Here is a 26,637-nt window from a genome sequence, read left to right on the forward strand (position 1 = left end):
TATATCGATTGTTATGCCATTTAAACCTATGGTGAAGAATCGATTATTAAGGTGTTCGCTGCGGACACCCTGTTTATCGATCCTTTTCCATAGGTTTAAATGGCATTACAATCGATATATCGCAAATCACGCCACGCTATTGACCCTGTTTATCGATACTTTTCCATAGGTTTAAACGGCCGATCGATCGATATATCGCGAAGGACGCGACGGGACTGGAGCGCGGGGCGCCGCGGGAGGGGCGGCAGCTGGAGCCGAGGGTGGGGGCGGCGAGCGGGGAGGGAGCGAGGGGAAGGGCGCGAAGGTATGTATGAACTATTCCGGGAAGACGCGGGGAGGATCAATATTTTTTCCCCTCCGCGCGCGTACCCGCACCCAACGGGACTCTAACCTAGATTCAGCTCCGGTCGCGATCCTAGCTCCGTCCCGTCCCGTCAACGTAAACAAAATGCGTCCCTGATTCCACCTTTTTCGCGTCCCGTCCGAAAGCTTTTCGTCAGCCTTTCCGACTTGCTTTCCCGCCGTTTTGCGTCGCGCCTGGCCCTGCATGGCCGCGGGAAAGTAGTGCAGTGCCCCTTTGGAGTATCACCACGTTGACTCGATGAATCCCAAGGCTCCTTTTTTCGGTAAGCGCCCACCAGATACCATGCATGTCTCCCTTCGTGTCCGGCCAGAGGGAACCCACTTTCTCCCTGGAGGGGAGCGTTAGGGTGCTTTACATGTTTTTGTTTTTTTTTTTTTTTTTTAATTATTTATTTGTCACATAAGGGTACAAAGTATCGAATTCTCTTACGATCGAAAAGAAATAAAGCAGAAGATTACGGCCAATAAAGAAAAGGACAGAGTAAAGCTCGATAAAAGATTGAAAAATTAAAGATGAAAATTATTGATGCGAGCCAAGGTTATAAGGGGCCAGGACATCCTTCATCTACAGAAGGTTCAAGATGTGTTGGTGACACCGCATGACTTTCATAGTCTATCCTTTAGCAGTTATTTTTTTCAGGAGGGCCCATTTGGTTCATATTGTGATTGAGGGTGGTTTAAGCAAATCCCTCAAAATTGCATCATATGAAAGGGATAATCTTTGCCAATTTCGAGGCAAATTAGAGGTATAACTTTGGAAATGAATCCTTGGAAGAGATAATAATGATTTACCGCCTAAAAAATTCGAAATACGACACAAAATATCACGCGAGTTTTGTAAATTCAAAAGCAGGTTCGCACCCTTCTTAAAGTTTGTTAATGAGGTAATATTTTTTTGTTCGTACATTGTATTTTTGGCAAATCTCTATAATTCCTTGCAAGGATCCATTTCCGAAGTTATATAGAAATTGTCCTTTTCGTAATTCTATTTCAAGGGATTCCTTAATCCTCCTTTGGTTACTATGTAAACCAAGTGGGGCACCCTAAGAGACTGTTTAAGGAACGGCTAAAAAACGACCCTTATTCCTCGAAAATGAGAATCCCACATTTAAAGGGATCAGAGCAACAGGGGCTTGATTTCATCACTAAATTTTACTCCGCGACTCATTCATTTGCTCAGGAGTATTTGCAACATTTTTCGGCCACGTTTCTTCGTGAATATCCCTTGTGATTTGACAAAGACTTCCTGAAATTATTCATGTAATGTATGAGCATGTCAAGTTGGTAAGTTGCCAGATGAAACTTTGGAACATGCATATGTTTCCCCTGGCTCTCGCCAATTTATTTATTTCCGTAAAGAACACCCTAAGTGTTAACGTCTTCATAGGAATAATTTACAGGTAATTTTTTCTCTGGTATATAGTCGTGAAGATATAGAAATTGGTCAAACATAAGTACATATTTTGCACATTCGTTGGTCGGTTGGTTACTTTCTATTCATTAAAAAACTTGCTCAATGGATGTTTCTCCGATGTTTATATTCAAATCCTGATTCCAAGTGTTGATTAGTTTAGGAGATTTTTTTAAAGGAGTTTTGCCAAGCAACTGCATAAGTAACTGACGAATGGACGAGCTTGATCCTCAAAACACTCGGTTTCCCTCCCGTGAAGATCATTTCCCATCACAGTGAACCGTAATAATTTGAGGCGCCTTCAATCAGAATAGTGCGATGCTGCATGCGACTATTCGTGCTTATGGGATATCCGTGTTGCATAGTCGAAGAAATGCAGGCGCTCCGGCTTGCAGGGGATACCCGCCAAAGGTCTTAACATGCCGCGCTGTGCTGTTTATCCTATGGGCGAGGGCTGAGGGACGTAGACGGATGTATCTCTCATCCCGCTGCACATTACTTGCCATCATAAAGAGGGTCTACGGATGTGATAAGAACAATCGAATAACCAATCGGCCACTTTAAACAATAACGGCATACATAATTACATACCTATCAGCTTCGGGCCATTTTGAAGACAGTGTATCTATTCTCAATCGGACTAGATTTTGCAATTAGGAGGCATGCACGGGGAAAAATTCAATTGCTGATTTAACAATTCAATTGCTAAAAAAAGTGACTGCAATGTTTCAATGTAGATTTTACAACAAAAATGTTACTTTAACCACCCCCGTGATTGAATTAGCTTACAATAGTGGTTGAAGAAGCATTTCTTTCTTGTAAAATCAACGTTGAAACATTGCAGTCACTTTTTCTAGCAATTGAATTGTTAAATCAGTAATTTAATTTTTTCCGTGTAACATTTGGCTCACCTACAAAAGCGCACCTGATTGCATGAAGAGGCTAATAGCACATACGCTGTTTCTAAAACTAGCCAGAAGAGTACTTCCCAACAGGACTACATTTCGCAATTAGGGACTACGAATGCTGGCTCAGTTTACAAACAACGTATTTGCCACTTAGTTTCCCTATGCACATAAGTGTTTTTGTAGATGCTACAAATTTTAGTTCCTAATTGCAAAATGTGGTCCAATTTTAGTCTCACTAACACTGGGTCTCAGGAATTTCTTTGTGTAAGCACGGCCATAAATTTTATTGTATAGTACAAATGAAACAACCCAACTTCAAACATTTAAAAAAAATTTAGGTTTGAAGAAATGTGGTTTTTAGGGTCGGGCACGATGTTTCTTATCACTGATTTTTTTCAAAAACAATTTAATAGCCTCCCATAAGATAGCTGTTGGCGCATTTCGTTCAGTTCAAAGATGACCCTTTTGGCTGTATTCAACTGTTCATGTTTCCAAGAGAAAAAAGCAAAATTACTGGAATCACCTCCATTTAAATTTTCTGTTATTACTTGCCAACACACGTTAAAATGATTTTCAAATCACTTTTCGTCCCTCTGAATCAGGTCACTCCCAAACTTCAAGCCTCCATTGAAGACAAACGTGAAATTGCAGAGACAGTGGCTTTGAAAAGATAACACGTTTTTCCTTTGCATATTTGTATATATGTCTATTGTGCTAAACGGCTTATGTCCTAAAATTGCATTAAGTAAACAAAACATATCGAAGGAGGATTAAAAACACAAAAATGACTGTGAAGTATAATGAAGCCTGAAGGGGTTTTTGCGAGCGCTCTTCACCGTGTTTCCGTGCATTTGACTTACACGCACCTTTAATAATTACGTGTGTAGCTCTATCTATTGTCCTAGAATATAGCATATAAGTCTTTTTTTACCACTCATAATATAGATAACTCTCAATTGTGTAAGTTCATAAAATAGGGTAAAGAGCAGAGGTAGGCGTTGAAAAACGTGGAAATGTATGAATGATTTTTGCACAGGGCCGCGGCCGGATTTACCTACTTGCCGCTCATGGGCCACCTGTATTTTGCCGCTCCCTTCTCATTCGTTTTGAAACATCAATAAAACCATCAAGTGAAGTACCGGAGGGGGAGGGGAGGGGTGCATAAGACGCGTTCACTCGTGCTGGACACATTTTTTGCGAAAACCCTCCTGTCAACACTATTAGCAAAAGTTCACGGAGCTTTGCGCGAAAGTTAAGTTCCGTAAACCTATCTCTGTGTGAACAAGGCCTTCCATTTGTAAGAAATGAACGTAAAAATTATGCAAGAACAAACATAAATGTGGTTTAATAATTTTAACCTCCGCCCCGCGCCGCGCTGACTACACTGTTTTTGACGCAATGCGTGAAGTATTCCTACAGTCTTGGAGGCGTTATACATTTCACGCCGACCGCTGCTGACTGCACTGTGTTCGACGCAATGTGTGAAGTATTCATGAAGTCTAGTAGGCGCTATGCGTTTCACGCTGACCGCGCTGCGTTTGACGCAAAGCGTGAAGTATTCATGCAGTCTTGCAGGTGCTAATATGTGTTACATGCCGACCGCCGCGCTAAGGGCTTCTCTTTTCATCTCAAGTCCTATTTCATCAGCAAGTCCTATTCATCATCATTGCTCTCTCCGCCGCGTCGCTCCATACCAAATTGTGTCTTTGGTTTCTCTCTTCACTCGACTAATTAAAGGTCGACTCTTGTGTCACCGAAAGACGTTTTTCTCGTTTGTAATTTTTTTTTCTGAATCCGATTTTTTTATACCTATATTTAAAAAAATTGCAAAATTTGCCGCCCCTAAATTTGGCGCCATAGGCCGCGGTTTTTGCACGTAAAAGAAAATTGAAAATCAGAGCGCTAAAATTAGAGGATTACTTTTTGACAACGGCGGAGAGGAAAGAGTATAAAATAATTGCAATTGATTGTCTTCTGGACCGACGAAGAGACGTAGAATACAACGTAGGTTCTCACTCAATCCCTTCTTCTTATAACAGAAAACACACTGCTTAACATATTGAAAGATGTCAACCGAAGTGCTGAAAGTGTAAACGGTATCACTGCTACATCAGTGTAAAAATAACTTCGAACTGAAAGGAGTGTATAGTAATCGTAAATTGGTTATAACCAATTTTCGATCAACTACTATAGTGGTTGATCGACTCTAATCGTTTCAATTGCCTTTACTGATCTACCTTATGACGATGAATAATGTGTGTCGCTATGAGAAATCAGCCCGTCCTCATCTCTGCCGTGTTAAGGAAGAACGCTGTATGAACCTTCAGACGTTGCCACGTTTCCTTCAATAAAATCTTCATTTACTGGAAAAAGATTGAATTTTTTTCTTTAATTTTTTTCCGACGAGTTTGTTCGCAATTCCGTATAAAATGTCTGAAACTTTCAAGAAAAAACACGCATAGTCGTTCTCAAAAATACATGTTTTACCCGGGGCAATTTGACAACTCCCGGATGTTCATACGGCGTTCTTTCTTAGCACGTACGGCAGATCTGTTCCTCATCAGGGAAACGGTGTGGTATGCTGAGACATCAGAATGGCAAGTACCCGATACTGCAAGCTGGAGCGCCTGCATTTCTATGCATATGCAACATAGACATCTCCGAAACACGAATAGTTGTATTCAGCGTGGTACATTTAATGATTGAAGGCGCCTCGAATTATTACCGTTCACTGTGAAAAGAATGATCCGTTCTTTAGAGAATGTTCACTCCACCGAATAAAAACTTCCGATGAACTAAAATTGTTCGCTTCATACCGAAATCAGAAAAATTTTGAACAACTAAACTGACGACTTGACGGCTGTTTTAAGTGAATGAGTAAAATATCACGTAATTGTCGAAACCTTAAGACGTTATATCGAACTTATCGGTGGCATTAAACAAAGATGTATAAGTTACTTTATTTAAAAGTGCGATTTAAATTCCCGCTATCATATATATAAGCTCCAAGACCCCTAAATTTGCATATCTGGTAACGCTTAGTTCCAGCATTCTACTGGGCTGATTTTCTTGGTTTTTGCGGCTATCGACAGGCACAGGCAGTTGTCTCTAGATGAGTCTGCTTTATTCAGATTTTGAAAATATGACCCAGGTTTTCTTCATTACGCGGTAAAGTTGTGAATTCTCCCAATTAAAAAATGTAAATTTTTATTTTTTGTCATAGTTCGTTTGAGCGTTCTACTGAGCCGATTTCCATAATTTGTGCGGTTATCTATAGGTGAAAGTCCGTAGATGAGCCCGTTGTAATTAGATTTTGGAAATATGACCCAGATTATTTATAATTGAGTATACCTGGGAGCTTAAAAAGTGGGCAACATTTGAAATTCCCGCCATTTTCCAAAGGCAGGAATTTCAAATTTCTCGAAAAATCGAACTAAGCGGGAAATTGTGAATCTTGGTCTGTTAGTAGGGTAAGGCAAGTGAATCGAAGGAGTGCTTCATATCCAAAAGTAACGAAACGCTTCGTTTCAATCTTGGCCTGAAGTTGGAAATAAATGGCGGTTTTCTTATTTGATTCTTATTGGTCCAATCGTTCCCGGCCGAAGAGAAATTGGACAAATGAAAGTCGGGTATGAAAATCTTTTCATTTTTTGGTCGTTCTTTTGTCGAAGCGGGCCTAAGAGAGGGCGAAGCGCCCTCCGGGGGTTGGGCCGCGTAGCGGCCAGGGGGCACAGCCCCCTACTGTACGACTATTCCTCAGCTATATTGTGCGAGTACCCACATTGCTTCTAGACCCGTAATCAAAATCATCGCAAACTGATGAGTCGAACATAGCTAAAAGTACAGCGAAAAGCAAAAGTCGAATATAGCCAGAATGACGTAGCCACTCATTCAGTTCACCTCGAGGGAATTGCGTATATTCGAGACAATGCGAGGCGTGCTCTCCGATATATCGATTGATCTGCCATTCGAACCCATGGACAAGGATCGATGAGCAGGGTATCCGCAACGAACACCTCGACGATCGATTCTTTACCGCAGCTTCAAATGGGAGTGTATCGATAATCGATCAATTTCGAGGAGACCCGGCAACCGCGGAGATACTCGGGTGCGACCGCGGATGGAGTCGGAATTCTCTGCAACTCCAATAAATTCTCCGGGCGATGACATTTTCTTATTCCTCGGGAGCCTTTACAAATACTTGGGGCGCTCTCTCCACAGTCGGGACGATCCCTATACCTCCGCCTCCCCTCGCGGCGCACGGTGGATCGAGTCAACGAGAGAGGTCGGACATGAATTTTTTTATTAAAACTGCAAATTTCGATATTTACTTCGTCACATTTTAAATTTCAAGGGTGTTCAGTGCAGAAAATTTCACGAGAGAACCAATGGGACCACTTTTAGAACCTCAAAGTTTTGTATAAACGGAGTTAAAAGCTTTTAAAAAATCCAAATTTTGTCCGACCTTTTCTATTGGCCCGGCCCAGTGTGCGGCGTCCCTTTGCGCTCGGACGGGATCAACGGGGTGACCGGGACAGACAGAGGGCTCCTACCTTTGTACCCCCACCCCCTCCCCTCCCCCTGGTAACCGGGATCTGTTCCTGTTCAGGCCCCATCGCCGGATTGTCTCGAAAAATCGGCATTCTCGTGTAGGACTCGGTGTGAAATATTCATATTTTATCCTACAACATGGCGTCCTTGTAGCAAGCGGTTGTCAGATCGTTTTGAAAAGTATGACTTTTCCGTGCACGTGATTAAGTGTTCAGAATCCGCAGTTAATCGCAGGCACCGGCAACCCTGTATTCTGTAAGTCTAGCGTTGCACCGAGGGTTGACATGCTCCCCAAAATATACCTCGGAAAATTCACCCTTTGGGCAAGATGTTCTCCCATGCGATGGACGGCTCTTTCTATGTTCGCGGTCAAAACGGCAATTATTTTAGCGGAAACACAAAATTTGATCCGTTTCAATTTGCTGACCCCGCAACTCCCCAAAAATTGAACAAGTAGAATTTATGATCTCAGGATTAGGGGTAGAAAAAATCATTGCTAGTATATACTTTTCACGAAGGTTGACCCAGTAGTGTTGCCACGCGCCATTTCTTCTTTCTGAAGAGGTCACAGCCCTGGCTGAGCAAAGCTTCGTTCGATATCAAAAACTTCCGCGCTACGTAATATTCCCACAGCGGGCTGATTTTTGAAATTGATAGACAAAGCAATAGACAAAGAAGACTAAAAGGATATGGAGGGATCCTTTTGGTGGAAGTGGGTGGTTGCAATGGACAAAGGACGTAGGTAATAGACTAACTAACGGCAACCCACGGGGGACCCGATAGTTAGTCCATCATTTACCCATTTAGTCTATAAGAACCACCCATTTCAACCAAAAGAATCGCTCTATGCTCCTTATGTCTTCTTTGTCTAAAGCTTTGTCTATAAAGTTCAATAATCGACCCGCAGGTGACAACTGCGAACAAACGCGGAGTCAATCTTAGCGCCTGGATGCAATGCAACTATTCGTGTTCATGGGATGTGCCTGTTGCGTCAAAAAGAATGAAGGCGCTTCAATTTCCCTTGCCTTCGCGCTCCCGCCTCTAGCATAGCTTAAAAGTGCAGAACATATAATTACATTTGCTTCGTTCGAAGTAAACTTTACTCAAATTGTAAATATCGGCCTATTCAATAAGTTTTGAAACCAATTTTGCGTATTTTATTTGAAAAAAAAAAAAAAAAAAAAAAAAAAAAAAAAAAAAAAAAAAAAAAAAATTCAACTTGAATTTCTACTATGACAAAGTTAGTAACGATTGGGATTAAATCAAAGGTTTACATCAACCCCTTCTCAACAGCTCTCTTTTCGCTTTACCCTCTTAGAGTTTTTGCCAATTTTTGTCGCTCTACTCCTTCTGTTACCAACCTTGCTATTGTGGAGGTTGGAATTTAAACTTTCATTTTTTCATATGTAACGCACAAAATTGGTTTCAAAACTGAGCAAACGTGCTGAATAAAACGATTTAATAAATGTCACTGCAATACAAGCAAGGAGAACCTCAATAGCACTTTTGAATCATCTGCATGTAATGTCCACCATTCTTAGACCCCTAAAGCTCCACAAAGCCTAAGATACCAGGGAACCAATCAAAAGTGGATCCACCAATGGCCATACTCTTCCCATAAAGGTACTCCACTTCCACCTAGATTCACCCCTAATTTTTTTTCCTCCTATGGGTCTCCGTGAGGCTCAGTGGCCATACAATACCAAAAAAGTACTTGAGGAACACCTCATGGTGTACAGGATGTCTTGAATTTCCGCTCTCCATTTAAAATAGAACGAATGCTGCTGTGCTAAGGAAAAACTCCGCATGAACTTTCGGTAATTGCCAAAGTTCCCCGGATAAACCATGTATTTCTGAGGGAAGTTGTGCATATTTTTCCTTGACATTTTCAGATGTTTCAGCTTTAATTGCGAGCAAAATTGTCAAAAAATTTGAAGATATAATATTCACAATTTTTGAAGAAAATATTATTTTTATTGAAGGCAACATGGCAACGTCTTAAGGCTCGCACGGCGTTCTTCCTTAGCACGGCAGAATAGCAACGACGCACAGTGAATCGAGCCAGTAGGAAAAATCGGACAAGATTTGGGATTTTTAAAAGCTTTTAACTCCGTTTATACAAAACTTTGACGTTCTAAAAGTGGTTCTATTGATTTCCTCGTGAAATTTTCTTCGAGGAGCACCCCTTCAAGTTTAAAATTTGACGGAATAAACATAAAAATTTGCGGTTTTAGTAAAAAATTGCGTGTCCAACCTCTCTAATAGAGAATTTGCAGCAGTCTGAAATTTGATGAATTTTGTGTTTAAGTGGGAACCACTGAGTGAACTGAACACGAGGATACCCTTGGTTCATGAATTGAACAATTATTGGAGAAGATGCGACACAATTATCTAATCTGCTAAAATACACGTGTTTACATGGAAACACCGCCAGATGACGTCACTAGGCGGTGCATTTTCTCACTTTTAAATCCATCTTCATACTATTTCCCATATCAGAAAAAAATCATAAAAAATACCGTGAAATCAGCTCTTTAATCACTTTCAGATGAAGCAATAAAAAATTTGCATGCGAATTCTCCATTGACTCGATCCACCGCACGACGCGGAATTTCACCACACAAGGGCGCATTTCAATCCTCCCTCTCCCGACTTTACAGCCCTCAATGGCACAAGGCTCTTAACGGATGAGCCCCGCAACGCCAGCATCCTTACCCACCCCAGGGCTCAAGCCGAGGATCAACATGCTCCGCTTAAGAGCTGCTCCAACTTTGAATGAGCTCATGCATGCGAGCCGTCTCCCCGAAAGGAGAGGTGATAACAAGTGCAAGTCTCGCAGCCGTCTCCGCTTCCGTTTTCATCCCTCGCGAAAAAATAAAGAAAGGGAGCCGGGGTTCTTTCATCCCCTTTGTAAAATTTGAAGGAAGGAGCGAACGGCGAGAAGCGGGCGTTAAAAAACCGGCCGAAAGTGTTGGCCGGGTGCGGAGAGACGATAAGAATTTTTATTAAGGAGCTTTCCTCTTCAGTTGATGGTCAGAATCCCCCGCCCCCCTCCCCTCGGTGCACCTGAATCATTTTTATTCGTCCGTTTTGTTCTTCCGCCCCCTCCATTTTCCGCCCCTTTTATCGCTCTCGGTGTCTGCCTCTCGAGATTGAATTTTTCATAAAATCATCCCCGGCTTCGATTCCGCCGTCGCACAGTGGAGCGAAATGATAGAAGAGGTCGCGCATGAATTTTTTGGCTAGACTTTCAAAGTTTCATGTTTATTTCGTCACAAATTCAATTTTCAAGAATGTTCCTGAAAGAAAATTTCACGGAAAAACCAATGGAGTGACTCTTAAACTTGTTTGTTTCATCGTATTCTCGAAAATACAAGCTTTCAAAGTTTCCAGACTTTGTCCGGTTTTTCCTATCGACTCCCACCGGTGTGCGTCGCTCGGGACGATCATTGTTGCGGAACTAACTGCTTGTAAATGGCGGAATGTCGGCCGAACGTTTCCTCGTAGGGCGCGAATCGTGTGAGATAAAGCGGTTTTCGACGTCAAAACACGTCAAAATATTGGAAACGTTGTTCGTCCGGACGTAGTTCGTCCGATGAGCCACGGCACTCAATTTATGGCTAGGTCTCGCTGATCTTATAACTTCATTTCGTCGTTTCTTCTACGAAAGAGCGTAACTCCATTTCAGTGCTGCCAAATTTCCCTCCGCGAATTCCTTTTTTACAAGGAGAATGGAGATGTTGCATGTGTAAGGAATATGCGATTTGACTTTTGATTCTCATGTAAAAGTTCGCAAGAGACACGATTTTCTACTGGTTTTCTCTGAAATCAACTCCCAAGCTCGAAAAAAGCTCTCAACTTGAGGCAAAAATGGAGGGGATATCCTACGCTATTCTGAGAGTCCACCTCTACATCAAGACGAACTCTCCATGCAAAGATAGGGAGCAAATACATTGACAGGGCTACCTCTTTATTTGGGGACTCCAAGACTGAAAACACGGCATCCCTGCTAATGTATTTGCTATAATGTATAAATATAATGTAATGTATAATGCATTTGTATAATGTATTTGTATGTGTTATAGTATCTTTGCATATGGAGAGTTTGTCTTGATGTAGAGGTGGACTCTCAGAATAGCGTGGGATATATCCCCTCCATTTTGGCCTCAACTTGAGAGCTTTTTTTGAGCTTGGGAGTTGATTTCAGAGAAAACCAGAGGCACCATCGTGCTTCTTGCGAACTTTTACGTAAGAATCAGTAGTCAAATCGCAAAGTCCTCACACATGCAACATCTCCATTTCGGGAATTTCTATTTGAGAATTTCACCGATTTTTCCTTTGATCTCATGCAAAAATCAGACAAATTTTCAATAAGAATTGCGGAGGTACATTTCTGTGAAAAATTGAATTGTTTGGATGAATTTTGCAACCTTGGAGTGGAGTTGGGTGGTTTCACGATGACTGGAATAGTTTTGCCGCCGTAACAGGCAACACATTTTTTGGTCATATTTTTAGTAGAAATGATAATCACTCGAATTTTTACACTTTAATCCTCAGAAAGTATATAACACGGTCCAATAATTTATTGCTCTACTTCTCAATTAATATTAAGTAAATTCCAAAAATGTGCTATCTGTTACGCGGTAAAAAGTTAGCGTAACAGACAGCACATTTTAGGCCATTTATGTATTAAATTTGAAAAGTAAAGCGATAAATCTTTGAAAAACGTTATAACACGTAACCCTGTGTAGATTAATGCAAAAAGAATCGAGTAATTATCATATATGACCGAAAAATGGGCTGTCTGTTACGGCGAAAAAACTAATCCAGTTATCGTGAAACCACCCAGTTGCGTTCCCTCCTCCGCCACGGAGAAAAAAAACTCGTGCGTGGGACCCGAAGTTTAGGTCATATGGATCTCTGAAGTTTTCAGATTGAGCATCTGAACACTTTAGGTCTAGCTGCCGAAGTTCGGATCATACATCTGAAACTTCAGTTCTTACATCTGAAGTACTTCAGATGTGAGAACCGAAGTACTTCGGATGTGAGAACCGAAGCACTTCGGATGTGAGAACCGAAGTACTTCAGATGTAAGAACTGAAGTTTCAGATGTATGATCCGAACTTCGGCAGCTAGACCTAAAGTGTTCAGATGCTCAATTTGAAAACTTCAGAGATCCATATGACCTAAACTTCGGGTCCCACGCACGAGTTTTTTTTCTCCGTGAGAGCGACGATTTAAGTCACGGATTGCTTAAGCCCTTATTCTTAAGAGAGTTAGGTAGATTGAATTGCTCACGGAATGGGCCATTTGAGGGCGATGCCTCCTAGTTCAGAATATATTTCCTCAGTCTTGACGATGAAATATTCCGATGGAATGAGCATTTACAAAATATCCTCCCTGGTCAAAATTTGCAGTAGAATCTGTGTTCCAAAATACCATAGACCTACAGCCAGCTGTAAGATTTCCAATAGATTCTATGCGAAACACAATTTCTTATAGCCTTTTATCGCCGATGGCGATTAAGCAACAGCCTGGCGATAAAGTGTATGCTAAACGTTAGTAATTACGGATGCTAGGACTTAGTGAGTTTTTGGACTACCGCTCTCTTTTTGGGCCGTAGTATCTTGATTTCTTTTGCGAGGAAAGCTCCGTACTTTTGAAGGATGCCTACCATTCCTAATATGTTGAAGCGCCTTCAATTTCGTAAGATATTGTGCAATACCTCTGGTGTGAAATAGTTGCTTCAAGCGCCGTGGCAGGCGGGCACGGGCAGCCAGCGCGGAACGCGCATTGGCGCCTACAAACCTAACAGGGATACTTCACGCGTTGCGCAATGCGTGAAGTATCCCTGTTAGGTTTGTAGGCGCCAGTGCGCCGCCGCTCCGCTTTGTGTTAGGCTCTAATATTTAATCTCGCGGAGTCAGCGTTTTTCAACTCATGACTTTGAAATGTTTGCACATCTGCATGGATTATTCTCATTTTAATTGATGAAAAAAAATATGTAGTAAAGGAAAATATAATGTGTGTTTTGTAAATATTAGTTGATATCCGTACAACTAAGGATTTACTAAGCACACGATTTCACATTATAGCCTTTTATAGCCGATGGCAAAAAAGCAACAGCCAGGCGATAAAGTGTAAAGCCCGGCGATAGGAACTATAGCCCAGCTGTATAATTTTTAATCGCTTCGTGTAGCCCGGCCGTATGATTTTTTCCACTTTCTACAGCCAGCTATATGATTTTCTATCGCCTTCTTCAGTCGGCTATAAGAATTCCTATGGTATTTTGAAACGCAACTCCTATCGCCGATTTTTACCAGGGTCCTCGTAAAAACGGCACCTGTCGAATCAAACATGGAACAGAGTGAATGTGTGCCGACGCCTGATGATTCTCAAAGTTGAACTAATTTTCATATCATGCGTGAGCGCGTTGCTCGCACGCGTGAAATCCAATGTCTGTTGACTTTCGCAGTTGTGGAAGCGTGGCAGTTAATCCGCGTGTAATAGTCGCTCACGAGAATCGGGAAAATACTTATGAACGGTTTTTACTTGTGCGAACTGACTAGAGTGCAGCAAAAGTAAGTTTTTCGGTTCTCTTTCGAAGTAGGTATACTGAGTATACTCTGCTTACAATGTTTTTCTTCTTCTTTTTCACTCCTGAACGTGTGATAAGTGAACTTCGTGCGTTTCCCAACATTGAGTCGAGAGGAAATGACCATTACACCTTATAGTTTCCGAAAGATTGTAATATTCACTTAAAAACGGTTTTCCTCGGATAAGTAGATTTTCAGGAAATTGGTCGGTAATTGGACGATAACCAAGACAATTTTTGGCTGTACTATAACATCGCTAAGAATTATACCCAGTGATTTTTTATTCATACATTGGTATGCGGAGATGACCTGCTTGATAAAATTAACCAAGATTTTCACTATCTACAGTAATATCTTGGAAAAATCCGAACTGTACACTTTGAAAAATCAATAACCATTTTCTTTAGACGCAAGACAATGGGATAGTGTTTTGTGTTTTGACCAACTATGTCTTTAAAGCAAGAGCGGATCTTTCTTGCCATCGAATGCGGAAATTGCCTCGCTCTCCGCCATCACGCACCAGCGGGCTGATTATTGAAATTAATAGAGAAAGCGATGGACATAGGAAAAATGAAGCTATCTTTTTGGTTAAAATGGGTGGTTGGTTTGGACAAAACAGGTGAGAAATAGACTAACTAACGGCAACCCACGAGAGACTCAACAGTCAGTCCGTCATCCCCCCCCCCCCCCCCCAGTCTATGAGAAGCACCCGTCTCAACCAATAGGATCGCTCCATATTCTCTGTGTCTTCTTTGTCTATCAATTTCGACAATCAGTCCCCAGTTTTACACCATTTAAATTTTCCTGCAAAAAGTCCATTTTCTGGAATATCCTGACGCAATGACTTTCTTCTTCATATTTTCATCATGACTCATCGGTGAAAAAGTACGACGGCTGGGTCACTCCTCTTTATTTTAGCGCTTTTAGAATTGCAGACATGTGTCGTGTCTCTTGCTTCGTAACTTGATTTCAACCGATGAAAAACAGTTTTCCCGGCATGCGGGAATCGTCACTGATTACGGGCAAGGTCGAGCTAATCACACGAAAGTTGTTTGCAGAGCTAGGTAAATAAGGGATTAAAAATGAATTTACTCAAAGCACACATTTGTATTGAGCTGAGGATCCGAACTTTGTTTCGATCTCCGTCGATTTGAAATAATTACACAGTGCGTTACGTGGAGAAAAACGTAACGGCCAAACTCAGAAACCGAGTATCACATGGACCGCGTTCAGCAAAAAAAGAAACAACTTAAATCGGGACTAAGGCCGCAAATGATACAAAAAAACACAAAAAATAAAAAAAAACCGGGACGTTTCGCAGGGATCACACCCGCATTTCCAACCGGCAAGAACAAAACAAACAAAAAAAAAAGTAGGAAGAAGGTCACTATGAGCCTCACCGCTGTTATTGTGAGACTTGCGGAATTGCTATTGTTAAGCAGAATGGAACCAAGCCACATCAGCAATTGACAAATTAATTGGGCAATTCAATTTTTTATATGAAAATATTTGTGCGGATTTTTGTGCAAATTTCGGTGAAGTTTCTGCATAGTGCGAAGCAAAATAATTTTTTTAAAGGAATCCGCACAAACGTCCTCTTGTAAGAAATGAAATTGTCCGGTTTAATTTGGCAATAGCGGATGTGGCTTGGTCCCTCTCTGCTGAACGCGATCCGCCCGGCTCCTAAATTTTGAAACACCACCGAATAATTCGGTGAATAATATTTATTAAATAATATTAATAATATTATAATATATTAATATTATTTAATATATATTATAAATATATTATTTGATATATATTATATTATTTAATATAATATTTAATTGAATAATATTTCGGAAATTGACGGTGACGTTCAAAATCGGCGCGTTTGAACTCCCATTGAGTCTTCAAAATTTTTAAAAGCCCAGGACTTTGGCTCCAAAAATACGCAATAAATTACCACATACAATCTACTCGCCTGGTCTTTCAGAATATCAAATAAAAAACACAAGGTTTAGTGATACACTTATTCTCATTTCACTTTAGTACCCCCTAACCTCCCCTTCACCTTCCCTATTCGGAACGCGTTTAGCAGAAAGGAACCAAGCCACATCAGCCATTGCCAAATTTGAGTGGGCAATTTAATTTTTTACAGAAAATGGTGAGGAATTTTCTTCGCACTATGCAGAAAATTCACTAAAATTTGCACAAAAATCCGTACAACTGTATTCACGTAAAAAATTTAATTTCTTAACTCAATTTCGCAATAGCTGATGTGGCTTTGTTACTTTCTGCTTAACGCGGTCCATTTATGTGTAATCGGTTCTGTATTTCCCTGAAACGGCCGTTAGAGCGCGGGGGTATCCGTCGGGGCCTAAAACCACGCCGAGAAAGCCCTCATACCTTTAAATAACCAAAACACACGATTACACAAATAAACGGCAACGCAGAATGGAAAAGAGCGTTCATCCCACCAGAAACGCTCAAAACTCTCGAGCGAGGAGCGTTGTTTTAAAAGCGTTTATTTTTTTTATCTGGGATTTGGCGACCGGGGATTCCCGCGCACTTGAGATTGAAAGTAAGATCGATCATGCGCTACGTCACCAATAGCCACTCGAGATAAAAAGTCATGTGAAGTTAATGACGTAGCCGCTTAATTTCGTAGTTTGTTTGAGAACTCAAGTCTGTGTCTCTGTTTTGGAGCGATGGAATAATTGAAAATAGTTGCCGTGAGCCCCGCATGAAATCATGTAAGTAACAGATTGCATTACAACCCAATCAGTATCCTGCTAGGTGCAGAAGTAGCCTGATTGTAATCATGCCGTCGTGCGCTAGGGATCTTTTGAAAATATTCTCGTCCAAGTGTGTACTGCCTACATTGTTGGCGTTCTCAGAGATAGACAATAATCAAATAGCTTCATAATCTTTGAAAATTTGGTGTAGGAATATACGCAATTGGATTTTGAAGCCGTAGTTGTGTGACAATGAATTGGAATTAAATAGTTTAATATTCATTATTCAAAAAGTGAACTGTGAAATAGTTCCTCCTTGATAGCACGGTACTCGGCTTTAATAATAGTACTGTGATAAGGCGTGTAACACAGCTTGTGAATAGAATGTTCTTCATTCCGACATGTTTCGACGCCGTCTTCAAAGCAATGATAACCGGAAAAATTACCGATTGACGTGATATTTGTATATTTGCTCAAAAATAAAAAAAATCGGAAAAAATGCATGGATGTGGCTCAGTCTTCGACTCCTTCTGATTTAAGACAAAAATGGTTATTCACAGCTCCATTATAGTTTTAGTGATTATGTGTATAAACAGTAAATGCCTTCTCCCAAAATTTTGCTCGGTTAAAGCGTATTACCTTGCTAAGCCGTGATTTTTCCGAGATAATATGAAGAAAAATACTGTTTTAATATTTCATTCAAGTCTATTTGTATGCTTTTCTTTACAAGAGAAAAATAAGTGCGAGTAGGAACCTTCAAACGAACATAAACGGATCCGAAATTTAATAGTAATCTGGCCCTAAGAGTTGATAAAGTGCCGAAATTTACCATATTCCTCCGAACGAATGATGTAGTCACAGACTCTGTCGCTGAATAACGTGACTGGTTAGTGTGCTCCTGATCCTCGGGTGTAAAGTGATTGATTTGCTCGAAATTAAGGAAATTTTCTCCTTAAACGTTAGACAGAATTATTTTTTATCAAGATTTTTAAATTTTTTTTTATCTTTTTGTCTTACGATCCCTCATAAGTTTACACTATTAGCTATTGTAAATTGTTTTACAATTTGAAAATCGTTTTTCATATTCCTCCCAGGGCCGGATTTACCCTCTTGCCGCCCATGGACCGCCTGTACTTTGCCGCCCCATCTCATTCGTTTTGAAACATCCATAGAAACCATCAGGCGAACGTGCCGGAGGAGGAGGGGTACATAAGACGCGTTTACTCGCGTTTGGCACATTTTTTGTGAAAGCCCTGTCAACACTAGCAAAAGTTCACGGAACTTTGCTCGAAAATTAAGTTCCGTAGACCTATCTCTGTGTGGACGATGCCTTTCATTTATAAGAAAAGAACGAAAAAATTATGAATAAGAATAAACATGAGTGTGGTCTAATGATCTTAATTTCCACCACCGCGCCAACCGCTCTGTGTTTCGCGCAATGCGTGAAGTATCCCTACAGTCTTGTAGGCGCTATGCGTTTCTCGCTGACCGCTGCTGACCAAGTGACTGCACTGTTTTTGACGCAATACGTGAAGTATTCATGGAGTCTTGTAGGCGCTAATATGTGTTTCATGCTGACCGGTGCGCCGATAGGGCTTCTCCTTTCTATCTCAAGTTCTCGCCATCATTGGTCTCTGCGCCGTGCCGCTCCAGGCCAAAGTGCGTGTTTGGTTTCTCTCTTAACTAGACTAATGAAAGGCGATGTCTCTTGTATCACCGAAAGACGAACAAAGTAGAAATTACTGTAATTTAATTCTCAGGATTTGAGAGATTTTTTCGCCTTTCCTCATTTGTGATTTTTTTCCTGAATCAGATTTTTTTCTTAATACCTAAATTTGAAAAAATTACAACATTTGCCGCCCCCTAAATTTGCCGCCATGGGCCCATGTGGCTACCCCCTTAATCCGGCCCTGGTTCCTCCATTCGTCCAATCATTAATACGTTAAACTCCTGCTATCCTATTATCCTCCGAGATAGTGATCTGTAGCAACGCTTTTCTGTAAGGCAGAATTTTTCATGGAAAACATGTTTTAAAGAAAACCTCAGGAGTTCTGAAAATACTTCAAAGAATGATGTTAATTCATTAACCTTTAAAAAAATAAAATAGGAGCGGAGATTTTCAGACACCGCAAACGAGATACGTGGTTTTGGAGATTAACCGTCGATATAAAATATTCGCTAACAGAGAGGAAAAATTCATAAAAATTTCAAGAATTTCCCGAAGAAACCTGAAATGACAGTAGAAAGTTTGTACCGTCGTGGAGATACGCAGTTCCGCACTTTGACCATCAGAGAGTCAGGCTGATTCTAGCTTACGTCGCGCAGTGGTTCGAGTCAATTTAGGAGAGGTCGGACAAAATTTGGAAACTTTAAACGCTTAAAACTCCGTTTACCTATACAAAAATTTGAGGCTCCAACATTGGTTCCATTGGTTTTCTCGTGAAACTTTCTTCCCACAGCACCCCTTGAAATTTAAAATGTGACGGAATAAACATCAAAATTTGCAGTTTCAGTCAAACATTTCATATCGACGGTGAAACTACCAAACCACGTATCTCGGTTTGCGACGTCGCAGACTTCCTGTCATACTTTATTTTTTAAATGAAAAACTGCTTAACGTCCAGTCTTGAAAATTTCTGTGATTTTTCCTCTTTGTGCGGAGAAAATTCCGTGAAAATTTCAAGGAATGATATTGATTTGGTCTACTTCCAAAAAATAAAATGTGAGCGTAGATTTTTAAACACCGCAAACGAGATACGTGGTTTGGTAGTTTCACCGTCGACATCCGACCTCTCTCATCGACTCGATTCACTGTGCGTCGTCCAAAAAAAAAAAGTTTCCCCGGCGATTCAGGCAACACCATCGTGAGACCTCTCTCGAGGCCGGGAGGGGGAGGGGGGGGGGGGCGAGGGTCGGTGAATCGGAAGGCGCAGTGTTTGTCACCGAACGGAGAGTTGAATTTCAATTTTTAATGGAAATCAGCCGGGGAGACCGTAAGTTATTCCCTCCCCCGCCCGTACGGCTCCCGTCGAAGCCCCCATAAGCTGTGCAATCGTGCACTTTGCAGTCGCGGGGGAGGGGTGTGAACTGGGTGGAGGGGGCGGGGGCGGGAGGTGTTGAAACCGGCGATTTCAATAGTCTTAAAGCCGAGCTGCCCGGAAACGGCGAGAGCGAGAAATTGATTTCTCGGGGCCGCACCGAAATAGCAGAGGCGAGGCGCGAATGATCGATTATCGATATTTCCCCATTCGAATCCATGGTGAAGAATCGATTGTTAAGGTGCTCGTTGCGAACACCCTCTCTATCGATCCTTCTCCGTTGGTTTAAATGGCGGAGCAATCGATGTATCGCAAAGCACGCCTTGCCACTGCGAAATATTTCTATCGTATCCGAACAGCGCACCCTCGCGGGGAGAGTAATGGACGTTTCGTCCCTCGGAGGCTGCTCCTGGCTCAGAGAGGGTGACCAGAGGTGGGTTAGTGAGACCTCTTTAGACACTGGACTTTCTATAGACCCTGAATGGGTCGCTAAACCTTGCGCTCTTTATTTGATGTAGACTGATTTAGTGACTACGCCATGGTTCAAATGCTAATAAACACATAACCTTGTTTCTGATTTCCGCCTTTTGCGCCACGGTGGTAAAATGCGTCTTAGTGTTTATTGCAATCGTAATTTCTCGGGAAGATGATTCGACGGTTGCCATTTTTTGTGTCAGAGCGACGACGTCCGATACATCGCATCAATTCGTTCCATAATTTCAGCTACTTGTCATTTTTTTCGAATTTTGAGATCGCACTTCTGTTGTCATGAGACTAAAGAAGTCACGTACCAAGTTTGACAAAGAAATTCATCGTAATGAAGGCAGAGTTTTTTTTAGAGAAAAAATATCGCATTCTATGCGGATATCGAAACTGCACTCGAATGCGATATTTTTCCTCTAAAAAAATCCTGCCTTTATTACGTTGAATTTCTTTGTCAAAGGTACATGAATTCTTTAAGAGCTGATGACAACAGAAGTGCGATCTTAAAATTCGAAAAAAGTGGCAAGTAGCTGAAATTATGGACGAATTGATGCGTTGTATCGCACGTCGCTCTGACACAAAAAATGGCAACCGTCGAATCACCTTAAATAATTTATGACTGGTTAATGGCTAAATTTTAATGAATCAACACAGTTATAACGCAAGGAGAATTTGCACATGAGGTTATGTTAGTTCATTTTTGGTTTGAACCACGAGTTCGAGTTTATATCGAATGTCGTAGTCACTAAATCAGTCTATTCTGAAAGTGCCAGGTGACTTGATTGGAACTCTCTTTTCTCTCAGGTATATGTTTTCTGCTTATGCAATAAAATTGAAGTCGAAATTCAGATGGACCAAAATTGGATAACAACATCGTTTATTGGGTCAATCGAGGCTGCGAAGTTATCGAGTTGACAACTATTCGCGCTCCGTGATATGTTTATTGCCTATGCACCGAAATTGAAGGCGAAATTTCGATGGACGATATCTCCAAACAGAATCACACATCGGTAATAGGTTCCGTTAAAACATGCTGCTACATGTTGTTTTGGATTATACTATGTTTTCGAATAACTTGTTATTCGTGCTCTCCGCCAAATTCGATGCTTATCGTCACTCTTCATTTTCTCTCCTCTTTTCCCTCACGTTTTCCCTTCTCCACTCATTTTATCGTCTTTTAGTGACGGCTCCTGCGGGCCGATTATTGAAATTGATAGACAAAACTATTGACAAATAAGACATAAGGGATATGGAGGTATATACTATCGGTGGAAGCGGGAATTTGTAATGGACAAAAGAGGTAGATAATAGACTGACTAACGGCAACCCTTTAGAGACCCTATGGGCACACGATGACTTTCTCTCCCAGTGTATGGACCCATCCACTTCCACCGATAGGATCGCTCCAGACTCCTTAAGCCTTCTTTATCTATAGCTTTGTCTACCAATGTCAATAATCAGCCTGCTGATGCAGTCCCTTCTCATGCGGCACCCTCAATACATCCATGCTGGCTGGACTCTCCTATAATCTTGATTTTCAAGACCATCTCAATATTTTGAGCGTTATCTTTGAGCTAAGGATTCGGCTTTAAATGAAACCAGTGCTACCACTGGTCATCGTGGTCTGCATAAACTTTAATGCAGAGACAGTCAATTAAAATGTAAATTATCAAACCTTCTACTTTCTAACACTGTTTTCACTTCAACAGTTCACTTCAACCCTCTTCTTTTTTATTCCGTGTATAATTTTTTAAGTTTAATCCCTTATGCCCCTGGTATAAATTGGCAGTAGAATCTGTGTTCCAAAATACCATAGACCTGCAGCCGGCTGTAAGATTTCCAATAGCTTCTATAGCCGGCTACACAATTTCTTATAGCCTTTTATAGCCGATGGCGATTAAGCAACAGCCAGGCGATAAAGTGTATGCTAAATGTTACTAATTACGGATGCTAGGACTTGGTGAGTTTTTGGACTATACCGCTCTCTTTTTGGGCCGTAGTATCATGATTTATTTCGCGAGGAAAGCTCCGTACTTTTGAAGAATCCCTGCCATTCCTAATAAGTTGGAGCGCCTTTAATTTCGTAAGATACTGTGCAATACCTCTGGTGTGAAATAGTTGCTTCAAGCGCCGTGGCACGCTGCGGCGCGGCGGGGCGCGGCGGGCGGGCAGCCAGCGCGAAACACGCATCGGCGCCTACAAACCTAACAGGGATACTTCACGCATTGCGTAATGCGTGAAGTATCCCTGTTAGGTTTGTAGGCGCCAGTGCGCCGCCTCTCCGCTTTGTGTTCGGCTCTAATATTTAATCTCGAGTCAGCGTTATTCAACTCATAATTTTGAAATGTTTGCACATCCTATATGGATTATTCTCATTTTAATTGATGAAAAAAAACATGTATTAAAGGAAAATATAATGTGTGTTTTGTAAATATTAAGGTGGTTCCGTGTCAAACTTAATTATTTCCAAAGCACGTAAATTTCTACACAATTTCTTATAGCCTTTTATAAATCGATGGCGAAAAAGCAACAGTCAGGCGATAAATTGTAAAGTCCGGCGATAGGAACTATAGCCCGGCTGCATAATTTTTTATCGCTTCGTATAGCCCGGCCGTATGATTTTCCCCGCATTCTACAGCCAGCTATATGATTTTCTGTAGCCTTCTTTACCCGGCTATAAGAATTCCTATGGTATTTTGAAACACAGCTCTTATCGCCAATTTTTACCAAGGTGTTTTTTTTGTTTCGGTCATTTTGTATTCTCTATCAGTCTGGGGTTTCCGATCTGGTCATCGTTTATATTTTTACCCTACAAGCTTGTTTCTTAAGGAATAAATAAAATGGCCGCGGAAATTTTGAGACAACGCAATGAAGAAACGTGGTTTCGCACTTTGGCCATCGATAAGGTAAAAAATGCACGCGCTAGTCCGTGTATTTCTCTCGTTTCACTCCGGTGTTACTCATCTGAGCCTGCTGTTCCCTAGGTAATACAATCGTATTGCCGGATAATTCAAGATGCAATTAGAGGATTGACTGGATGGTGTTTTGTTCTTTGTTTTTCAGGGAGGATGCGCGGTTGACGAGCGAAGCGGCGCGCGATGGGGCGGGGGCAGAGCCCCATGGAATTCGGGTAGGGGCCCCCCGCCGCCTTCACTCCCACTCCACTACTATGGACTCCTCGCACAGACCTCTCGCCTTCAATAAGGTAATTTCTCCCCTCCCTCCAATCAACTCATTCCCGCCTTTTCTGTCCTCTAAAGAAAAAACCGCGTAAGCCTAATGGAAATTTTGCTCTAATACGCGGCCCTCATCCAACTTTGGCCCAATATTGCCGTAATGAGTAAGCACGCCGTATGAAAATTCGAGAGTTGCCTAATTTCTCCGAATAAAACATTTATCACGGAGAAAAAAACTTCGTGCGTGGGACCCGAAGTTTAAGTCATATGGATCTCTGAAGTTTTCGGATTGAGCATCTGAACACTTTAGGTCCAGCTGCTGAGGTTTGGATCACACATCTGAAACTTCAGTTCTTACATCTGAGGTACTTCGGTTTTCACATCCGAAAAACTTCGGTTCTCACATCCGAAAAACTTCGGTTCTCACATCTGAAGTACTTCAGATGTAAGAACTGAAGTTTCAGATGTGTGATCCGAAACTCGACAGCTAGACCTAAAGTGTTCAGATGCTCAATCCGAAAACTTCAGAAATCCGTATGACCTAAACTTCGGGTCCCACGCACGAGGTTTTTTTCTCCGTGTATTTTCGAGGAAAGTTATGCAAATTTTCCCAAAAGATTTTCGGATTTTTTGGATCAAGTTGCCAGCAAAATTATCTGAAAAATGCGGGGAAAAATATTCAACATTTTTCCAGTAAATTCGGTTTTTAGTAAAGGCAATGCGGCAACGTCTAAGGGCTCATACGCCGTTTTTCTTTGGCACTGCCGAATAGGATGGCTCATATTTGTCAGTGCCGGAATTTCTCTAGTCCTGTCCTCCAAAACCTTTAATTTAATCGACAACGATCCTCTGCCAAAATGGACAGCGCTCAGCAGAAAGGAACCAAGCCGCATGCTTCCAGGACTTTATGTCCACCTACCTTTCGCCCATTAAATAAATGTCCACCGCTATTTATGTCCACTAAACGTTAAGTCCAGTCTTTATTAAGTCCACATGATTTAATGTCCAACCATGAATATGTCCAAAATTGTCCAAATTGTGGACATGATATGTCCACAATTTTTTCTTCTCATTTAAATGACAGGAACCACCTCAAAAATAAATGCATATTACTACTACTACCTTCATTCTTAAAAACATTTCATTCATGAATCAAGTCATGAAAGTTGATGGAAACCAAATCGGGAGCCTAGGAAACGCTCCAATGCCAAATTAAACATTTTTCAGTGACAGATGCAGTCAAAATTGAAAGTCCTCTTTAACTAGATAATTCGTGCGTCTTCAATCTTGTAGGATACTGTGAAACGCCCCTGACGCGAAATAGTTGCTTAAAGCGTTGCGGCGTGACAGGCGACCAGCGTGACACGCGCGTAGGCACCTACAAACCTAACGGGATACTTCACGCGTTGCGCAATGCGTGAAGTATCCCGTTAGGTTTGTAGGCACCAGTGCGCGCTCTGCGCTGCTAACACGCCGCTCCGCTCTGCGTTAGGTTCTAATATTTAAACTCGCGGAGTCAGCGTTTTTCAACTCATGATTTTGAAATGTTTGCACTCTCTGCATTGATTATTCCCTTTTAAACTGATGAAAAAGAAATATGTACCACTGGAAAATATAATGTGTTTATTGTAAATACAATAGTGGTTCCGTGTCAAATTTAATGATTTCCAAAGCATTCAAATTTATTATTTTATGTTTTGGGCTTTTACTGTGCTGCAGCATGGTGTAAGCGCAACCAAACGCTCAAAAATAGGACGTATTTGACTCAAGGAGGTCGATGTACAAATAAGTTAAAAACAAAAAATTGCAAGCTTCTTAGTTTTTTTCCTCTTTTATTAATTTTTGCACAGTTTCTTTCATCACAACTACGGCTCATTGAGATTCATATCGATGCCATTGCTTGGAAAAGTTTTTATAAATATTTACCACGTTTGAAAAATGTAAATGTTTTTAAAATGAAGTAATCAATTTCATTTAAAAAAAAGAATGTACATTTAAGGCATATTTTATATCGAAAATTTCAAGGATGGAAATGAAAACCAAGTAATTACCAAAGACAATTTGAAAAGATGAATCAAAAGAAGAAATTAAAATTTCATTTAAAATATGAGTTACGATAACAACACGTCATTCTCTCTTAATTTTCTCATTTCGATATTGTCAATATAATTTTACACACGGACTAAAATATGACGCTTGAATTTGATTTTACTGGACTTTACATTTGTGGACTTAACTTAGTTGACGTGTAAGTAATGGACTTAACAATAGTGTGGGCTTAAGAACTGTGAACGTAAAAATTGTGGACGTAAAAAAAGTGGACATAAAGTCCATGTACCAGCCGCATCAGCTATTGTCAAATTTAACTGTGCAATTTAATTTTTTACAAGAGAATGCATTTGCGGATTCTCTTGAAAATTTTAGGGAATTTACTTCGCATTATGCAGGAAATTCACTGAAATTTGCACAACAATCTGCACAACCGTTTCAATGTAAAAAATAAACTGCCCAATTAAATTTGTGAATAGTTGATGTGGCTTGGCTCCTATCTGCTTGACGCGGTCCAAATAAATGAAGCAGTCTGCTTGAGCTTAGCTCACCTTTTTTTGTTGTCAAATCCACATATCGATGTTGAGACTGCAGAAATGCGAATATTGGTTTCCGGCGTTGCAGACTTCCTGTCATACTTTATTTTTTACATGGAAAACCACTTAACTTTTATCTCTTAAAAACCTCGGGATTTTCGCCTCCATCTGAAAAATATTCATTGAAAATTTCTAGCCGTGATGTTGGTTCGGGCTCCCTTTAAAATATAAAATATGGAGCGGAGATTTTGAAAAACTACAACCGAGATACGTATTTTTGCAGTTTTACCATCGATATGACCTAAATTTACCGTAAATTATACTGATTTCCCTGAAAAATAATGTTTTCCACAGTAAAAATAAATATAAAGAGGACTTACTGCCCAAGTAGCACAGATTGCAATAAGTAGCAATTGCATAATAAAAATATTGCAATTTCACTGAGTGTTGTGTATGTTGCCTAACTCCTATTTAAAGGGGCCCCGTTTATTGAAACTTACTGCAATAAAATTAAAATAAGTTGCAATTTTTCATTGCATTGTATATTGCCTATCTTTCTGACACATGCAGCTCATTTTTTTTATTGTTTGAAATCGGCATAAATTGACTAAATGATGTAAAATTATTGCAATTTAATGGTAAAAAAATTACAATTTTATTGAAATCAACTTGCAATTTAATTTCAATCTTTTCAATGCACTGTGCTATTTAGGTATGAGATACTTACAAGTTGAGATAGTAACCTGAGTTGATTTCCTGCGGCAATGTTACCTTACATTTCACGTACATTTCAAAAGGTGTATGCAATA

The 26,637-nt window shown here is 40.8% G+C and overlaps 1 protein-coding gene across 2 annotated transcripts in view; it reads left to right on the plus strand.

The window, feature by feature from the left end:
* The first annotated feature begins 376 nt into the window (after positions 1–376).
* LOC109039877 (regulator of G-protein signaling 7) overlaps positions 377–26,637 on the plus strand; it is an 88,933-nt gene continuing 62,672 nt past the window's right edge. The window contains exons 1-2 of one of the 2 annotated variants that reach the window (XM_019055583.2): positions 377–626; positions 23,131–23,272. In XM_019055583.2, the coding sequence (XP_018911128.2) occupies positions 23,237–23,272 (36 nt within the window). In that variant the 5' untranslated portion in view covers positions 377–626; positions 23,131–23,236. Of the gene's footprint in view, positions 627–16,429; positions 16,565–23,130; positions 23,273–26,637 lie in introns of those variants that run through there. The other variant, XM_019055582.2, reaches the window with a different exon arrangement.

This window comes from Bemisia tabaci, chromosome 5 (genome assembly GCF_918797505.1).
Source record: "Bemisia tabaci chromosome 5, PGI_BMITA_v3".
NCBI lineage: Eukaryota > Metazoa > Arthropoda > Insecta > Hemiptera > Aleyrodidae > Bemisia > Bemisia tabaci.